The sequence below is a fragment of the Amia ocellicauda genome, chromosome 22 (genome assembly GCF_036373705.1).
Source record: "Amia ocellicauda isolate fAmiCal2 chromosome 22, fAmiCal2.hap1, whole genome shotgun sequence".
In the NCBI taxonomy this organism is placed as follows: domain Eukaryota; kingdom Metazoa; phylum Chordata; class Actinopteri; order Amiiformes; family Amiidae; genus Amia; species Amia ocellicauda.
In genome coordinates this window covers 5,156,538-5,177,027 of record NC_089871.1, presented here as the reverse complement: position 1 = coordinate 5,177,027, position 20,490 = coordinate 5,156,538, and the positions used below count along the sequence as shown (strand labels likewise).

General features: G+C 45.9%; 1 protein-coding gene across 1 annotated transcript in view; it reads right to left on the bottom strand.

Moving 5' to 3' along the window:
• The window catches only part of sgsm2 (small G protein signaling modulator 2), a 47,390-nt gene that overhangs the window by 5,613 nt on the left and 21,287 nt on the right, over positions 1-20,490 (bottom strand). The window contains exons 3-17 of the mRNA XM_066695821.1: positions 14,210-14,390; positions 11,004-11,168; positions 10,475-10,542; positions 9,470-9,618; positions 9,072-9,263; positions 8,113-8,237; positions 7,882-7,949; positions 7,389-7,552; positions 6,040-6,175; positions 5,375-5,512; positions 1,394-1,550; positions 1,211-1,275; positions 970-1,115; positions 690-818; positions 166-348 (exon numbers count right to left, since the gene is read on the bottom strand). Coding sequence (XP_066551918.1) covers positions 166-348; positions 690-818; positions 970-1,115; positions 1,211-1,275; positions 1,394-1,550; positions 5,375-5,512; positions 6,040-6,175; positions 7,389-7,552; positions 7,882-7,949; positions 8,113-8,237; positions 9,072-9,263; positions 9,470-9,618; positions 10,475-10,542; positions 11,004-11,168; positions 14,210-14,390 — 2,066 coding nt within the window. The remainder of the gene's footprint in view (positions 1-165; positions 349-689; positions 819-969; positions 1,116-1,210; positions 1,276-1,393; positions 1,551-5,374; positions 5,513-6,039; positions 6,176-7,388; positions 7,553-7,881; positions 7,950-8,112; positions 8,238-9,071; positions 9,264-9,469; positions 9,619-10,474; positions 10,543-11,003; positions 11,169-14,209; positions 14,391-20,490) is intronic.

The following is a 20,490-nucleotide window of genomic DNA, read 5'->3' as shown; positions in this document are numbered from 1 at the left end:
AGAACCTCGCTAACCAACAGGTTAACTCACATTCAACCGCATACAACGTTGGCAGTATAAAATGCATTCGCTGGGCCCAGTCTGCACAGAACAGGAGCCAAACTGCAGCTGTTAATCCTTGACCTCCCAGCTGATGGAAGCTGCACTGAGAGACAGTGGACTGACCTCATTGCTGATGGTGGAGTCCCGGTGGATGAGCCTCTGCACATGGCTGTCTATACTACTGCCCGACGACAGCTTGGCAAAGATGGCGGAGTGCGTCTCCTTCTCCCGCTGCCTCACAATCACCTCACACGCCTTCCACTCCGACATCACCTGCTGGTACTTGGCTGCAATCTTTTCATCAATCTGCCGGGGAGCCACGATATACGACACAGTCAGCTCTTGCATTAAATACATTTTGTCACATTAATATCAATATTAATATTACCCATGAATTGTGTCCAGGTCTAGTAGTAGCTGAATCAATATTAGTTAAAGCATGCTCTATGTATTATTCTCCTGAACACTCCTGTAATTTTGCACTTTATATAACTGTGCTTCCCTATGTTCCTGCTTACGTAAACATTTTTGTTACAAATCCTGTCTTTTGTAATTCTTATAGATAGATAGATAGATAGATAGATAGATAGATAGATAGATAGATAGATAGATACATTTACTGCATCCTGCCAGTTTCCTATGATCACCTGGTTCATCTCCTTCTTGCCCATGCCAAACTTGTAGTGTCCCAGCAGGAAGGGCCACACTTCCTTTCGGATCTGGTGCTCCACCCCCCCATAGTAGACCAGCCGCAGCAGCTCCAGCTCCTTGTAGTTCTGGACACAGACAGAGAAGGGAGATGATCACACACAAAAAGGACACAGGGAAGAAAAATCTGATCCGCTGACTCTGCAGGTCAAGAAGGAGGAGAGGCAGCATTAGGGCTTGAGATGGAGATCAGGTTTGACTGGGACGGCACCGACTCACCTTGCAGTCCTTCTGGTACTTGCTCCACACGTCTTTGCTCAGCCCCCCCGAGGCCTCGCAGGGCTTGTCCGGGGGGACGATGTTGTGGTTGACCAGCGCCGACAGATGCGTCCGCACTGTGGACAGGTGCCGGCAATAGGCCAACCCTGGGAGAGAAGGGCACAACAGGAAGAGTGATTACCCAAACTCACAGAAGATGAAAACTGCTGTTCTGTGATGAGTAAATTGAATGCGCACTCACAGCCGTAGAAAGCCCTAGACACGATCTGCTTCTTCATGTTCTGACACAGCATCTTCAGAGGGATCCTGGACACAAAGCACAAAGCCAGCAGTGAGGGCTAAAAAGCTGAGACAACCTCCTGTGACAATGTCCCACACAGTACACACGTTACACACGGAGCGTGCGGGAGTGTGAGGGGCTCACCGGTCATGGATGCAGGTGCAGCCGGCGGCGAGCTCGTACGGGCTGCTGCCCCCGGTGGAGCAGGATAGACAGGACGACACGTGACTGCCGGACTCACCCTGCTGCCAGGAGAGCGGACTGCCACCGAAGCCCTGCATCTCGATCATCTCCCCGGAGTCTGAGCGACAGAAAGAAAGAGACTGATGGAGACAGGATCAGTGCTCAGCTCCTGGGCATACACACGCTGGGTAAAGCCCACTGTAAGAGGGGTAAGCTCCCTTCCGGGCCCCACAGATCTCAGCCGGGTGGCCTGCCCCCGCGACTCGTCCCCTGGGAAAGCCACTTCACACACTGCTCTTTCGGTAGCATCCCTGTGACGTGCCCATGAGCCGACTGAATTCAATCACCTTAGTTCTCCACGCTTGATTGCATTTTGTGCTGAATTAGTCCTATGTTTTCAGCTACACGAATGTCTGTACTTCTTCAGTTTTTGATTTGCTTTTCCATTACACTGCATCACTCAGCAGAGAACAGGTTTTAGATACCAAAATGTATCAGCAAATATAAAATTATCCAAATTAATTAATTTTGGCTCATGCAGGTCCTGCGTCTCTGCCTTTCTTTCTGTGCCTTGAGTGTAGCAGTTCTCAAAAAAATTGATTTCCCTTGCCTTGACGCTTTCAGGGGTTGAGGTGAATATTGCTATATTGATAACAAAACTTCCTGTTGTTTCTGAGAGTCGTACACAAGGTAACAGAAGTGGTGCAGTGGAAATGTACCAGAAGGTTTGATATATCTACGCATTAGCTATATTGTTGATTATTCAGTAGCCAATATAATCTGTTAGTTTCTCATATTAATCGTAATTTAATGCATATTCATTAATTTGTCCTACTTATTCCCATTTACATATTTCTTTGTTCGCTTTCGAGGTCTCAACCTATAAATAACTATTTTTCTCTGGTCTCATAGCCTTCACTGAGTCCAGGGATCTTCCATATCTCTGTCACCTGTTTCTTTATATTATTTTATTACCATTAGACAATACATATCTTATTGATTCACTATGATCGTGTGGATTCCTTACACATCACATTTCTTGCAGTAAATTATTTATACTATTATTATTAAATGTTATACTTTTATTTGGTATGATATTCTGTCAACAGTTGATTGCTTAATTTTGAGCACTTATGGTTTTCCCTTAACAAAATATGATTTACAAAATAAAAAGTATATAAACACAAAGGTATCTATAAGCCTATAGCACTCTTTAAAAGATCCTGACATTGCAGCAACACACCTGAACCATGTCAATGGAATGGCATGGCACCTGTTGAAAATACTGCAGTTACAACAACTCACCACTCAGTGGCACTGTTATTACCACAAAGCTCAAATGCATGTCAGAAAATAAATAATTGTGAATATCACCAACACGCATCCAGAAGAATAAAGACCATAACACAGTTACGAGTTAAATAATCTTTTCCAAGCCATACAATTGTACCTGTGTGGAATACAGGCCGCTCAGCTCAACCATGATTTCAATTAAGGTAGAGATTGATTTCAGTTTCTCTTAAATGTAATAGTTTAATAAATAAAAAAATACTGCTATATTTAGCCAAAAAATAAGGATACATAGATGTATAAGGCATACATTTATGTTTGTCTGGGACATCATAAGACACGCATATTGTAAAAACAGAGGTTAGGAATTAGAAAAAGCATGCATCTGTGACAGAAACAAAATGGGGTGGAGAATAATGCAGAGGAATATTTATGCAATATTAGATTCGTGTCACAAGATGCAGCAGACAAAAGCAAGGCTAAATTTAAGCATTCACATTGTTTCAGGGGACTAGAGGATGAGAGTTCAACACCAAAAAAAGAAAATGGTAAAGTAACAAAAAAATCAAATTAAGCAGCTCAGGCTCATGCGGTCAAGTGCAAAAATAAAACACATTTTTTTTATAGTAAAGTATTTATATACATAAAAACCAAAAAAAGTGAACTTCAACGTGAAAAAAATGCTCTTCACCTTAATTCTTCAGGTTGGAGCTGATGGCCTGCTATAAATTGTAGCCTTTCTTTGGTTGTTACAAAAAACAGTAAAAGCGTTTCACACGTCAGATTTCTGCTCCTTTGGTTTGATTTGGATTTATGCGTTTGGGTTAGAGTTCTTATATTACAGTCAATAGGCATTGTGTTCACAGAACAATCCACGTCTGCTACAACAGAACCCCACAGAACCTAACCATTGCAATGAAAGGTGACTGAAATTAGTGAAGAATTACAGTGAACAGCATCACGGCAAAAACTGTCACAACAGAGGAAAATAAGGAAAGAAAGAAGAAACAAAAACAGTAAAGAAACAAATAATATCAATTAAAAAAATAAGGCTTTTAGTTTTTCTTTACCGCTAGGATAATATACAGGAATACACATGGCCACATGCACAAAAGTCAAGCATGTTGCAAAGTTAAATGAATGAACTGAATCAAAAAATGTTCAAATAATAAAAAGGAAAAACAAAAAAGGGAAAAGCAGAACCAATTATCAAAGCATTCCCCAGCCAACAGACCCCAGAACCAACAGTGCTGTGAGGAGCTGGACGGAGAGGAGATTGGGCACCGATTCACTGCCTGATTGATTGACAGCTGCCACTCATGAACACTTACGAACAATCAGTTAATTGGAATAATAGAGGGATAAAAACAGAAGAAAGTACTTTCTTGGTCTTCGTGTCGGTTATATTGTAGCTCATTACTTATCTGTTCTGATTATTCGATAAACGGAGACTGAACATTGTGGCATTTTCATTCCATCCAGAATTCCCTGTCGACTCAAATGAGATTGTAGCTACATGGAGTTTAGATTCAACCTTTTTAAATCTCTGGCTGCTAATGGTCCAGCTAAGCCAACAATGAAAGACATTGTTTGAGTGAATGGGTGAGAGAGAGAGAAAGCCATGTTGTGGCTAACATTTGGATTGGAAATCCTAGGAGATTGGCTGGCCCCACGGACTCCAGTGTGACACTGTTGGACAGAACATGTTTCTGTAAGGGGTTCCTCAGTGGCACATCTACACTAAAGGACACTGGGTGCCTCCTATTGGTCTCCAAAGAATGATGTCCAGGAGGGCAGTGCACAATTGGCCAATCACTGCTGGAGGAGGGTGGGGGAAGGGCAGCTGGGGAAAATTAAGTTCTCCTAACATGGGCGAGGGACACCAGTGACTTCTCGGGTCCCTAAAGCTTCAGGATGTTAGCTGTTCCATCCCTATCAAAACAAAACACGACAGTAGAATTGCAGCTAGCAACCTCACAGTGTTTCTCCCTCATAAATCACACCTAAAGCAGAAACAGTGGATCCTGTTCTGGATGACACACTTCCTGTCTTACTCAGTAGAGAGACGGCTGCAGGGACATCATCATTCTGCACCATGTCAACTGACATGAGATCTGAGGCTAAGAAAGCTGCCTCAGCAAAAACAACCAAACAAAAAAATAAATAAAGGAGACAACTTCAGAATGACTCCGATCAATCGAACTGGGATGAGTCACTGTATAGGAGCTGGGAGGGGGGTGGTCAGTGGAGATTAGGGAAGATAAAAGGCTAGGACAGTGAATAACATAAAAAGAGGACAGAACAAATTGAAGATCAATGATGACTCCTTAGCCTAGCCTCTATATTTTTTGTGACCGTATGAAAGTAGAGCACAAATAATTATTCTTGTGATCGCAATGGGATCGCATCTTAAGCTGGCCACAGTCATCTCTCCATTGTGAGACCAAATGGTCCCCATTTTGCATGCCAGATATCCCACTCCAACACACACACACACACACACACACACACACACACACACACACAGGTCAGCACTGTTGATCTGGGCTGTGAAGACCAAGGGATGGCGAGGGTGAGAGGGTGGGGGAAGGGAGAGAGGGTGCAGGAGATAGGGGGTGTTGGGGGGGAGGGGAACAGTCTTGCGATAAAAACCTTTCATGACATTAGGAGCTGTGAGGTTCCGCGAGCAGATCATTGAGATCATTGCGTGAAGCCTATCTTCCTCCTCCTCGTCGTCGTCCAGCGAGGGCGCGCGACTGCCCGTGACGTGGTGGTAGTTTATAGTGACTGCTCGAGCAATAAGAGAACACAGTTAAGCAGGTGAGAGAGAGAGAGAGAGAGAGAGAGAGAGAGAGAGAGAGAGAGAGAGAGAGGACATGCACACACAGACACACACACACAATTTGTAGCCAGACCCAATGTAAGGTCAGATTCTTAGCTACACTCCTGATATGTCTTGTTCAGAGGTCTACATGCAAGGTACATGCACAGCTGGTACCATGGTCAATGCCTGTTTAATAAAATAGCACTTGTATCTTAATTACATTGAGAAAGGTCGCTGGGAGAAGGTCAAGACCCAGTCTTGTACCTCTTTACAAGAACAGTAGGCAGAAAGTGGCCCTAGTACAAAACAAATGGTACTACGGGTGTGTAGGAGATTTTTTGATTTCCCTCCTCCGAAAATGTGAACGGGGAGGCAGAAGAGCCCAGACACGAATGACGACTCGAACAGAAGGTCAGCTGATATGGGAACTTGGCACAACGAGAGGTCCTCAGGAAAGAGTGACGTGCCCTGGTGTGGTGCGGAGATGACTTACTGGAGTCGTGCCGGTGGCCGGGGTAAACGATCCGAAAAACATAGTCTGAGGCAATCTCCTCCTCGCCCCCTACTTCCCGGGGCTCACCCAGTCTGGCCGTGCTGTTCCTTCTCCGCAGCTTGGGAAACACCTTGCCCTGAGACACAAACACAGGAAAAGGCACTGGTGAATGAAGGGAACGCTGGCTCACACCGGCCAGGCAAGGCACTAGAGAGGAAAGGCCTGGTGTTGTAGTAATAGCAGCAGCAGCAGCAGTAGTAGTAATAAAATCAAGTACAAGCCATCGAATAGGAGGGCAGGCAGAAACAATGACAATCACAAAATACTTTGGAAACCCTACCCTTAATATTGTAAATCACGACATCATCAAACTTCTGATTTCTTACTAAATCGGCGGCTCAATTAAGCAGCTCTGCCTTGGTTGACTTTCTTCAGAAGTTAATTAGAAGATTATATGTACGCGGCATGGAAGACGGGGTCCCTGGAGCCAGAGCACCACATGTTACTCCGCTACGTTTGAACTGACTTCAATCTGACAGCACAACACTGCCACCGTGGCTGAGCTGTGCCATGATTTAATTCCTCGTTTATCATCCATTTAGGAGGGCTTTCAAAAGCGTCCCGACGTTATTTTCTTCTAATCCCCTTTGAAACCCATCAAAAAAAACGGGCTAATTTGGTAGAGAGAAGACGAAGCGACAGAACGAGAAGACGGTGAGGGAGAGAGAGAGTGAGAGATACCTCGAGCGTGCACAGCAAGTCGTCTAGCCAGAGAGAGCTAATTAAACGGCGGTGACAGTTTGTATTTGTCGTTGATTTGCCAAGTGGAGCGGATAGCATATGGCACGGTTTTAAAAATGGAGGAGTTTTCATATGCAGGGTTTTTTGGCTCAGTTAATTGGCCTAATGAGTTTGATCAACACTCACAGGCCGCAGTAGTGATCTCATCTGTCTCACTCTTCAAGCGTCAGCCGATCACAAATCCACTCTGCGCATAGCCTGCCCTCCTCTGACTAAAGCAATATTGAGAGAGTGGAGAGAAGGTTTCTGAAGAATGGGGCATCATAAATCACCGTGGGTTGCTACAGACGGTTAAGTAGCACGCTGGTAAATTCATATTCCAGAGCAGTTAATCTTAGAAGCCTAATACAATCACTTTCAGACAGAGGCAGTCAGTGATTTAAAAGATGCAGGGGATTGACGGTACAAAGGACGCAACATATTCTGCGACCTGCAGAGGAGTGGTACATCTGCCCCAGCGAGGCGGACAATTAAGTGGCGTACACCTCGGTTCGTTTAGATGCTGCCGAGCTGTGGGGGGTCTTCGGGTTATGAGAAGATCGACGTACCTTGCCTCGCTGGGACCAGAGTGGGGGCTCCAGCTGCCCCCGGGGTAGCAGTCCATTCTCCAAGCAGGACAGGAAGGCCAGTAGGTGGCCCCCCGGGGGGAAGTGCAGTGGAGGCCGCTGGATGCCATCCTGGCTCACCAGCACCAGAATCCCACCACAGTCCGCTGGGGAAAGGGGGAGAGCAGAGATTAGTAGACAGCTTTGGGGGGGGGTCGTACATTTCTTATGCAGTGAGAGAGGCCATCGCCACATCACCAGTAGATTAGAATGATATCAGCTGTTCAGGCCTTTTTCCAACATCTGAAATGTAAACGCCCAGCCGCAGACGTTGGTTCGGTTTTATCGCCATCATAAACATGATGGATTAGAAATGAAAATGAGAGCGTGGGACCAAATCAGTCCCTTTATGATTCAGACATTAAAAACTGACAAGAGATCCACCCGTAACAGTTGTTCGAGCGACGGCAAGCAGGCTTTGAACCAGACTACTCACGGCGCTGGTGACAGTGGATGCAGACGATCTGTCGTAAAGGCACGGTCAGGGCATAGTCCCAGTAAATACTGCAGGAAAAACACACACAAACAAAATGGGTGAATGACTAAATACAGTTTAATACAGATAGTACTGTGATACGTGTGGAGACGTTTGTTACAAAGCACAGTATGTCAAAAAGGGGTGCTCAAAGCAGGGCTGGGGGAGGTCCTTGTGGGGGGCATAGCTTACCTCTTCTCCATGTCGCATTGTCCCAGGGTGCCGTTGATCAGCTGGTTGGGCGTCCACTTCAGGGTGAGGTTGTCTCCAGCCTGGTGCAGAGACAGGTAGCCCCGCAGCACCTCCATGTCTTCCTTCTGGCCACAGAAGAAGGGAAGAATAGGGCTCAGGGTTCGTTATATTGTTATGCTCCATTTAATGTGTTTTTAAGTTCGTTGAGCCCCTTTCGAATTTCTTAATTAGAGAGTGTTGTGTGATCATGATTCTATGTGCGTGTGTGTTACATTAGTTCAGAAAAATACATACTATAATGTCCTGTAAATATTTTGGGGGGCTGTGATAATTCTCCTTAATCAAAACTGAGGGAATCTTGGGAAGGAGGCTGCAAGCTGCTCAAAGTGCATCCCACCCACCCTTGCATGCAGGGAAGCATAACTAAAGCAAACAGGCCTCCAGTAGACGTTCCCCCCTGGTGATGGCCAGTGCAAGATTGTACCACCGGGGTCTCACACCGAAATCCAATTAGAAGCTAAATCCTCCCCCCTCCCTGCTGGCCCCAGTCGTTTACAGTATCGATTCTTGTGCACGCTGCCAGATGCACACAGCACCTCGCCGGAGATTCATCAGCCGAAACGGACAGGCTTGGACAGGTATTTCTCTCATTACAGTCATTACGGCTTGCTGTGAATGCATCCCCCCTTTGATTTGCAAACCCCAACCTTTTGATTAATGTCCTTGACACTGTCCACCCCACAACTCGGTGTTGTCCTGTTGAATAGCTACAGATTTTGCTGGCTGGGCCAATTCAGCTCATGGTCGCTAATTTGTTCAGCTCCTTCTAGAAACAGAGGTCACATGACTCCAAATAACTTTTAAGATGGGTGGCAGGTGAATTTCCTTGAAGTGCCGTGTGAACCAGGTGGCAGGGGAGCACCAGAGCACAGCGAGAGTGCGTAGGTCAGTCAGCGCACCGTGAGTGTGGGACTCTGTTCGGTGCAGTGTGGAGGAAGCGGCCTGGCCTGCCTCACCGGCTGAACCAGCACGTTGTTCTTGCCGTACAGAAGGTGCGTGCGCGAATTCTGGTGCAGCGACTCCACGTACTCCCGCGCAGACACCGCAAACTTATCCTCCGACATATTGCCGCTAGACTGGCGCTTCCGGATCTGGCCCCCGGGAGAGAGAGAAAGATGCAATAGTTGAATAAAACATCACAGACCAGGGCTTCGGGCAGCGCTCACCAGTAAGAGAATCATAGCACCAAACTGCTGTGACGCCAACTGAAGTAAATTAGGTGATACTGTGTACTGCCCTCCTCAACTCTCACCCTTATCCCAGCCCCTCCCTCCCCAAAGCTGTTGGTCCTCCTCACCCCCAGGGCAGGTCGGCGGGAGGGCGAGGAGTCCTGGCGGCTGGTGGCGCCATGGATTCGGTGGCGCTGCACGAGCTCATTGGCCGAGGGGTCGGTCCAGAAATGATCAGAGGTCTTCAGCTTGGTGTACTCCAGAGCGCACGGCCCCACTGGGAGTAAGAGACACAGGAAAAGAAAGAAGAAGAGATTAGGGGGAAACCAAGACAGTAGAGAGGGAATAAAGAATGATAGTGAAAGAGGGAAATTGAAAACATTGAACACATCAGGACAATTTACAACGCTTTGTTCTCCAGAGCTCTGGCGCTAAGCTGGAAAGCATTAATCCAGCTAGAGACAACAGACTCGAGAAACACGATTTTATTTGAATATAGTTTTCACAAAGTAGCTGGTGCATCAAATTAGAAATTAGAAAAAGTTATCCAGTAAATTGTGTAACAGGAAAGGAAGCTCAGAAAACCAGCGCAGTAAACTGTGTCTGGACAAGATATACCGAGGACAGCCTGTGGAGAGAGGGGGAAGGGCCGTTAGGGTCTAGAGAGCGATTACACCACGAATCATTGGCAAAAACAATGTGTGAGTGGGGCTTAAGCACAGCAGCTCTGGTGTATACAAAGCTCGTTACAGTATCCCACAGCTGCGACAGTGTATCTGGACGTGCGGAGAATACTGAGCTCTTCTCAGGGTGTTTGATGTCTGATCAGAGATGGGAGCAGGAGCTGGATTTTAAAGCATCTTCAGATCCCTGCGGTCCATGAGTTATATTCAGGATGGTGGAGCTCTGGTCTCAATAATACCCTAAAGGGACTTGGGGCTGAGTTCAGAATCATTATCACACAATTGCTGTACTGGTAAGGGGAAGGGGCATCTCTGCTGCATCAGATGTGTCAGGAAATGTTCACGCTACAGGTCTATTGGTCTCAAATTGTGCCACGGCTCTTCATGGAGAAGTAGCCCCCCCCACATACAACATAGAATCGCCCATCTGTAGAACCCACTCCCACTCACCGAGTAAAGCAGCCAGAATGGGCCCGAAGACGGCATCGTGCATCAGAGCCTCCTTCTCGTAGTACTTACTGCAGAGACACAGAGCACACTGATCACACCTCCTGCAGTGATTCACGAGCATGGGGGGTGGGGGGGGGGGGGTGGAGACAAGCTCTTGAAAGGAGAAATTAAGTCACATAATAATTCAAGAGTGGTGCTGGTTACATTGAGTCTCTTTTTAATAAGAGGCTGCTCAATGCAATAGTGTAACTGCTCATTGCAATCCATCCCAGGCTAATTACCAAATTAATTTTTTCTCTAGTTATTTGTACCGTACAAGAAGTTATAATACAAAACAGTTGTATACATAAAGGAGGAAGGATCAGGCTTATAGGACTCTATTCATACAATAGAGAGCACAGTTTATGCTTAGTTTTTGCCTTTAAGTGATCTTTGGGTTTAAGCAATGGTGTTGAAGACCATATGCTGGATCTAATACTCAAGGTTTCCCATTCGATGTTTGTAAAGTGTGTGATGGTCAGTGTGGTACCTGGAGTTGTCCACGATGTACTGCACGATCTTGTCCAGCACCTTCTCAAAGAGCGCAGTCCGAACCCAGATGTGTTTAATGGCCTGGGGGGTGAGGGGCTGCGGGGGGCGGCCTGCTGTCGAGTTCTGCCTCTTCAGAGACTCCTGGCCACTGGACTGAGCCCTCCTGGGGGGAAGGGGACATGGAGGGAGTCAAATTTAACACCACAGTACTGATAAAACATGCAATGAAAAGAAAAAAATCACTTTAATCAATTCATTTTTTCAGCTTAGGTTTTTTGGCTTGGTTGGCGCAACTGAACAAAAAGCCCATGTCTTTTCAGTATACCTGGGCTTTACCGACAAAGCGAACTGACATTCTTTCATTTTGATGTGAACTCAACAAACACAAATAATCTCTAATGAAACGGGAAACCCCGCATGTTAGTTTAAACCTAGAAACATTCAAAACGTCAATATCAACACCAGGGCGAGCAAAAGAGCTCGGGCTTGTGCTTAGAAAGAGGAGGTTTCAGACATCACGCTTCGATGGTTGTGAATAGGGCAAGCGTGTGGCCGAGACTCCCATCAGCAGAGGGTCCTGTAATAGATTGATTTCCACTGGGTGTCACTGCGCAGCCAGGAAAGCTGCCATAGCAAGAAGTGGAGAGACTGTCCGTTTAAAATGAGTGATCACGGTCTATCACACTGTCGAGCTCTTCAGCCACCTAGCATACTGTATCTTCCAGGATTGGCAGGAGAGCCAATCATATTTCAGAGCTCCCAACCAATGGCTTAAGAAAAAACTAGAGGGTCATCAACTCCAGTCCCCAGTGGAGTCCTCTGCTTTTCCTTCCCCAACTAGTTGTGCACTCTGGACCAGCCTCTTTATCCAGGTCTTGAGCTCTAGATGACTTATCGAGGCCCACAGGAGGCAACAGAATAATTAAGCAGGTAATTAAACAGGTTCAGTGATTGGCTCCCTACAGAGGACAGGGGTCGAGGGTGGAGAGTTTGGGGGGAGGTGGTAATGGCCCCAGGGCTGCCACTGATTATTTACCAGGGCGCCCATCATCGCTGGTGTATCGACAAGGAGAGAAGAGCTCATCTCTCGCCGGCTGCAATTAAGAGCCTCCATCATCCATCTTCTTCTCCGGGGCCCCGGCTCCATTTATCAGCCCGGCGTGAGACTCACAGAGCCGGCAAGAGAAATGTTTTCATTTCCAGGGATTTATATTAGCATTGATCAGGCTGTCAGAGCAGGATGCCAGAGAGAGAGAGAGTGTGCTTTCAGAGCCGTTTCACACCTCGGAAGAGATGAGGGCGGGAGGTGAGGGGGCTAGCGTGTACACACACACGTACACAGCGATGCGCGCACTGTCGCTCTTAATGCGCTTGTCACGTCTGAGATTTAGAGCTCGGCACTGTACTGGCGTTCCAGTCGGAAGATAAATATTGCAATATTACTGGGAAATATTCTGGCATATTTATCTGAACCCGTGTCTGGCTGAGCAGCTTGGCTTAATATTGGAATAAATCGTGCTTAATGGAAAACACTCAGTCACCCAGAGCAGAGAGAGTGAAAATGAAAAGAAGCCACCGCGAGCTTCCGAAGAACATAGAAACAAAAAGTTAAAAGGGTGCAAAATATATAAGGTATACATGTAATGTGATAGATGATGCAGCTTTGGAAAAATAATTAATTAGGGACTTTATCTTGGAATTAGTTGATCACAATTTTTTTTTTTTTTCTCATGGAAATTGATCGCAAATCGCAAACAGAAACATAACTGCTCTTCCTTCATCTGCTACTATCAAGCCACTATTTAGGTCGTTCCTCTTTTCTTTCTGGTAACGTCAGAGATACAGAAAGTCACCCTGTGGGGAAATACAGTCTACTGAGATTATTTTCCACTTAAAAACAGTTTTTTTTTTTAAGGTAGCAGATTTTTCACAGATGGGATAACACACTGCATCTCCATTTTAAAAGGTACTCTCCCCACCACAACCCCTCCCCCCCCAATTTTCACACAGTTTTATTTTTGTGTTGTTTTTTTTAATAACCCAGACTGGTCCAGGGTTGCCTTAGCGATGGCTTCACATTTGCTCTGTTGCCCCCCGAAGAGCGAGTGCGGCTCGGTGAGCTTCCAGCAACATCCACGTAACTGAATTTAACACTAAACTGATCAGCCAAATTAGATCTGCTTCGCGAGGCGGGACGGGAGTCTGGTGAAAGGCCTGAATTAAGCCGACCGGCGTAATCACATTTCAGACCTTTAAGGCACCGTGAAAACACAGCAAAATTAAAAAAATGAAGATACAAAAAACGGTCGCCACTCATATACAAAGGTTGCCAGTAATGTGTAAGGGCCAAACGCATGCCTTGTTACTTAGTTATTCCTCTGTAGTCTTTTTTGATTTCGTTTTCGTTTTTTTTGTTTTGTTTAATGCAGTTACTCCCTTAATCTCAGAGACACGAGCACTCAATAACCAGGGAGACTCTCATCGCTTATGATGGGTGACATGATTATGTAGCCATGGCAACCCGAGTAACCAAGCGATGGAGACACGGAGGGAGAGAGAGAGGGAGAGGGAGGGAGAGAGAGAGGGCACACGGGTTCGTTTGGCTAAGCAATGGCATTAATTAGGCCCTCTGTCTCGCCATTAGGGAAGCGGATCTGCAGGACCCAAAAATCAGCTTCAGCTGCTGGCCTTTGAGCACATGACTGGAGCCAGGCCCAGGCGCTGCCTGTCAGGGACGGATCCGGAGGAGGAGGCTGGAAACATGAGTAACATTGTGTCAGGGCTGAGTGTGGATTCCTAATTCAGGGGGGGCAGTTAAACCAGCACCTTTTGAAGAGCTGAGGGACACTGACATCAGGGTCACGGCCCAAATCAACAAGCAATCTGGGACAACCTGCCCTTGCTAATAGTAGCCATAGTTTCCGCAGGGTTAATGACCGGCTGTGGCCTCTGTTGACGAAAGGATCTCGAAAGGGCCGGATGGGAGGCAATTCAATATGAAAAGGATATCAGATCCACTTACAGTTCAGTGCACACTCAATTGGTGGGAGTTATTTCCATAACTACAGCAAATTCAGCAACATCTACGGGTGTCAAGCATAACCCAGTGTCTGGCTTCAAGGCAGCAAACTCTCTCGTAATATATCAGCTGGGTTTAGCGTGTGCCATTGGAGAATAGAAAACCGCGCCCTGAGGAGGTCTGGCTGCGTCTCTGACCTGGTGGCCTCGGTCTGCTGTTGCAGCTGCTCCTGCACCTTCTTGCACACCTCTCCAGCTGTGTCGTACACCTTGCCGATCTTGGTGAAGAGCGCGGCGATCTTGTCACTGCGGAGGAAGCCAGCCGCTCGCCGCTTCAACATGTGGAGCAGACAGACCTCCACTGTGCCTGGGAGAGAGAGAGAGACAGTTAAAGAGTCACTCCAGAGAAAACGAAAACAGTCACGAAGCACTTCCCAGACCATCACGTTGACGGGGTAAAAAGCATCCACCTCATCCCTCAAGTACATCTGCACACGCTCTAGTAGGTCCAAAACGAACACACACCTGACGTAAACAACTACAGGATAACTACTAGACAAAAAATGAAGCAGCCCTCAGTCCACTCCACTCCACTCCACTCCACTCCGCCAATCGGATCAGTTGGACAACCTTGTTTGTTTTATTGGGAGGAGTGTCTGTTCATTGTGCGGCACCATCTTCAAAAATTTTCAAAATCCAGGCCGCAGCGCCACACAGGAGTGTATACAGAGCACTAGGAACAAGTACTGCAGGGCAGAGCAGCCCATCCATAATGGATGACTGTTCTAAAAGGGAGAGGAGAGCTCTATCAGAATATTATAGCAAAGTTTTATCAGTCACCGGAGAGAAGGGGACATCACAGGATGTACAGCTCTGCCCAGAGACAGCAGTGAAAAGTAGTTGGCCAACTTCCTTTCTTTATCACATATAGAATTTTGTGATAACTGAGCGCTCTGCTCCAACCCTGATATGAGAACAGGTTAGAGAGACAACACCCAGAGGTCCTCTCGAGGAGGTACCGCTCAAATTGAAAAGCATGGCTCTCCCTAACACCAGGGCAGGCTCACAGTTGCCCAGAGAACCACAGGTAGCCCAAGGACAACTTCACTGGGGTAATCACAGCTATATCTGGGTATGATATTCAAGCCAGCAATGTCTGGATAACTGACCAAGGACCTCTCAAGAGTCATTCCCATTTTCTTTCCTCTGCTCTAAGTGGTTAACTGATTAACACACTGGCTGCCTCATTGATCTACCAGTATTAGGTCATTAATCAAGGTAATGTCTTGACTGCAGTGTCCTGTGAGGAAACTCCTGGTCATTTTGAAGACCAGATTGAAGCAGGTCAGCTTGTAGTAAAATCTGAGGATTTTGTGTCATTTTCCTATTGATGTGGAGAGAACTGTGGATCATCTAATAGTGTATTAATGACATCCCACAGTGCAATACAAAACTGTCCGATGCAGTGTTAGACACAGACTGTAATTTATTGGGCACGGTTAATCTTCTCTTCTGTTTTTTTCATAACACGGAAAACCTATGGTGCACTGTGACTGTTAAAGGTGCAGATTCTTCGGCAGAGGAGTCCTGCGAAATGGAATAGAAATGCTTCAGAAAGTAATTACCCCCACCCCCTCCAGCTTCCCCGGACGCCTCGCCACTATTCAACATTTCTGATTAGTTTTCTCGTACATCTAAACACCGAGCTCTAAAAAGGAAATAACCTGTTTTGTCGCCGTCAAGAGTCTCTTTTGGACTTTCATTCCTGCGGCACTACACATTCATATTTTATGAAAGGAAAACAATCCCACTTCAGCCGAGACGAATCCATTACCTGCATCTTAAAGGCAAAAAAAAAAAAAAAAAGGAATCAAGCTTGACAGACACAGGATGATAAAGCCTGCAAGGATGGCTGGGCTTTGAGTACGCTTGTTCATCTAGGAACAGAACCTAGCAGGAACAAAATCGGAATAAAAATGGTGAGAGGAAATAAAACACCATATCCCGGCTGCACTAGCGAATTCATTAAGTTTCCTCGTATTCTAATAATGGCTTGTAGGATAGACGGTCTCTGAGATTTACATCTGCCACGACAGCTGGCCTAACTCCACCATTGCGGTGCTGTCTTGTCTGTAAGAAAAATGATATCAATAACAAGCCTTCAGTTAGGCGGGCGTGACAGCATAATCAACAGCGTTTGGAAAAGCAATCTGGGTTTATGGAGGTAATACCAGTTTTATTGCCGGGGCCGCACGACTGAAGCGCGGGGTGAAGTGCACGGCGTTTCACAGCTCAGGGAAAGAAGTTGTGCGAGTCGTTTTAGTTTTGAGGGTTTTTCCACTCTCGGTAGTTATGAAATTACACCAAGTGTCTGACCGTCATAAAATCTATGGCCAGTTATACATGTATGTAATTGTGAGTAATTGTCTGTGTCTGTGTGGCTCCGAGGGATCAGCGCGTGGTTCGTTGGTGTATCTCTAGTCCCCACTAAGTGCATGCGTTGGAGGGATTCATTACATCTGCATTGTGGTTACGTTGCCAGTCTGTTTGGTGAGTCTGGTCCAAAGACAACGGGGGAAATAGCTGGAAAAGGATTCAAATCAAACTAGTTGTTCTGCATTTTGAATGTGTCCAGTTCATAAAGGGTAGAAAAGGACCATTACTGGTATTTTCCCTCAAATGCTATGATGATGATGATGATGAATAATTAATTATGTCTCTCCAACGTATGTTTCTCCCTGTGATAGAATCTAATGGTTTTAGCTTTTTTTATTTTATTTTACAACATAAGCAAGGTAAATTGATAGTTTTCTACTAATTATTAAGCTAAGCAATTCTGTTCTTACTCATAAAAACTCAGCACTATCTGAAAAACTATTTTCAAAACAAAACAAAACAAACACTAGCCGCGTTCATGAGCGTATTGTCTCGACTTCCGTTACAGTTTAACCAAAGGAAATTCCTGGGCAGTGGGACAGTAAATTGGTCTGTGGAATTATCCCTCTTCCCGATAATAAACTGCCCGACAATGCACACGTGAACCGAACAGCCATTGAAGGAAGAATACACTGTAGCAGATGCAAGAAATATCTGCCTGTACTTATAGCATTTTCTAATGGGTAAGATTGGGATGCAACCCAGTCCATGCTGGTTCTGCAGGGCACTACACTGTTCAAACAGCCTTGACATAGACCTGTGCGTGCTATTTAAAGCATCTATAAGAGGCAAATAATTAGGAAGATACGCTCAAGTGTGGGAAAGGCTTAAATAACATGGCCTCTGGCTCTTGTTAATTCAAGGTCCATCTCTTCTGAGCTAATTACCAGATCCTAATTAGCACTAGGGATTAATTAGCCAGGACTAAAGCCTGGCGGTTTGCTGGATGGGTGAACAAAACCGGAATCCTCCTTCTATCCCACATATACCTACCCCCAACTGGGACTAACACTGTCAGTCTGTCACATGCTCAGGCCTATCAGCAGCTGTCCAATTGGGTGAAGGAGTTATAATGACTGGGACTAATTAATACTGAGAGGTCCCTAGTGGTCAGGGTAAACTCACCTGCAGGACAACGCCTGAAAGGATAAATACATCAGGGGGCCAGAGATTTTAAATACTAACAAGGGCCGTGTTTCTAGCAGAGGCCCAACGCACACTTGGGACCCGACTGCAACGCTCTTGTCTTTGAAGACTTGGAGTAAATGGCAGTAATGAATTCCCTTGCAGAAGGATGTTAGAGCCAGGAATTGCGGGGGAGGAAGAGGAGATCCTGCTTTCTGAGTCATCAGCCCCTCCATCTCCCTTCAACCAACCAAACCTGCCACCAAACCCAGAGGAGTTGGACAAAGGGGAAAGATGATTTACATTAGTTTAGATTTTAATCTTTTTTTCCCTCGCTCTCTCTCTCTGGTAAAGCTCGAGATTCAAAGAGATGGGTAGGCCTTCTGAGGATTTGTTTTCTGAAGCTGAATACCTGAATATAAATGAGAGCCGGTTCTGTGTCTCTGTGCTGAAGACAATTAAGAGGAGAGGAAGAAATGGTTCCCACCTGCAGCTGGGAGCTCAGACGGGGTGCTTTCTATTGGGAGCAGAGGTGATGTGCACCATGACATTACGAGCAGAGGACTGTGGGTGTACTTGGGCTACCCTGATTGTTCAACCCAGCTGTATACAGCTTTCTCCAGCATGGCTATAGTCATTGCTGGCCTCACACAGAAAGGTCACACAGACACGTTCAATACTTCTCTTCTGTGCCAAACGGAGGCGATTACAACTACCTGAAAGGGACTGACCAGGTCAAACCAAAGGCCCACCTCAAAGTCATCAGCAAAGCAAGGACACTAGGTCACAAATGGAAGTATTATGTGGTCTGATGGGGGAGGGGGAGGTGAAAGATAGTCAACAGGTTTAAATGATCACCTTAAGAGAGGCAACAACATTTAAAAGAAGGATGTTTTATTACAGTAACTTCTGTGAATCAAAAAAGGAAGGAGCCCATCTAAACAGGATGTGCTGGCTCACAGTAGAAGAAACCTGACTGATATACGGACTGTACATCTTGTCCTAATCTAACACTCCCAGCATCATGGATGGATGCTCGTGGTGAACTCTGGAATGGACCCATATTAGTCAGTTTCAAGGCTGACACGTGTGCTAGAAGAATGTCAAATCACACATATACATTCAGGAACACAACTGTTCTTTATTTATCGTCTATTATTCTGACCCTGAACAAGAGGCTGAACTACAGCAGGCGGTCCTGTCAGCCCCTAGTGTCAGCCCAGGACTGCTCAGTGTGCAAAGACATGTCTCAACATAGAAATGGTGCTGTACTTTCCTTGCAATGGGCATTTCCTGTCAATCACAGCGCCGAGGCCAGGGTTCACAGCGAGAGCAGCACAGACCGAACGGAAGTGCTCGACTTCCAGCAATCTGGCCGGGGCTTATTCACGCACAGCAGCCTGAGGCTACATCAAGAACTTTCTCCAGTTCAGTTCGCCAAGCATTTATGAGGGCATCGGAAAGGTCACAGATGGGAGTAAGCTGATCGGTTGGTCCAGTCGTTAGCCACTTAATGAACCACGAAAACACCATACAGACGCTCCTCTGGACTGCAACCCCAGTGACTCAGCCACTCTGTGACTTGGCAATACAAGCTCCTTCTGTCTTCAGCCTAGAGCTTAGTGCCACCGAGCGTTGCCCTCTCTGCTCGTGGTCCCGCTGAGTTCTTAGAAAAGCTGTTGGAGTGACTTCCTCGTCCGAATGCTGAAAACCCTGATCGTGAGAAATCAAGATTTCTAATGGCCATATGTGAGCTTCCAAGCTGCAGAAAAATCTGTACAGCACCAGGGTTAACTAGAGGGTTAGCAGATGGGAAGATGCACAAAATGTACCCCTCTCACAGCGCAGATTGCATTACTGGATAATAGAACCGGCTGAAGCATATTTTACAAGGGCTTCTCCCATTCTCTCCACTTCGGCTGCCCTTCAGAGAGATCATTATTTCATAGTTGCATTCATCGCGTCTTTCCGCTTCTTGTGGACAGCGAGATCTCTGCAGCTAATGGAGAGAGCATCAAAGACTGACCCCTGCCACACATGACTTTTTCCAGTTCGGCCACGTCAGTTTTTCTTTTTATCCTTTTATTTTGGATTATATTTTAGCCCGTGAACTTCCTTTTTCTTTCCGTTGATTTGCGAGAGTGGATCGTCGCCGTGAGTCATTAAGAGCTCATTGAAAACACAGGAAATGTTAAACAGCTTCACTTGAGAATCGAACGGTTTCTACGATTAGAGAGTGAATACAAGGGCACTATTTAAAACTCACACACACTGACACATGCTGCCTGGAGTATAAAGGGCTTATGCAGACAGTTTATTGCTACAATATGTGCCTGTACGTCTGTGTGTAATACATCGTCCTAATGTCTTCAGCCTCTCTGTGTACATTTCACTCTGAAGAACAACCAGGATAGAACCATACAATAAAAAATGGCCAAGAAATATTCATAATTATAACACATAATCAATAATCTGTAAAACAAAATGCCTTTGCGAATATTGTTTAAAATTATGAGGTTCAAAAACGTGAGTTATCCTCAAGATACCCCAAGTGTACTCGACTGAGAAGGTTTTATAAGCCTCTTTTATTCTCACCCTGGGAAAAAAAATGTTCAGGATACGCTGATCCAATTAGAGAAATAATTCGTTCAATGCAGGAATTAAGAGCTCGATCTGAGCAGAGAAAAAACAGTGTGTAAACAGGGGGTTGTAGGCCAGTGGTTAATCTAGACTGAAGCGCGCACACACAAACACATACACAAACACATGCATGCACCCACCCACCCCCTCTCTCTCAGGGAGTTTTATCTCATTTAAACTGTGTGGCTCTTCAGAGCAGAAAGAGACAGTGCTGCAAATCAAGGTCTCTCTCTCAGACATTACAGCCTATCACTGGTCAAGTGTAT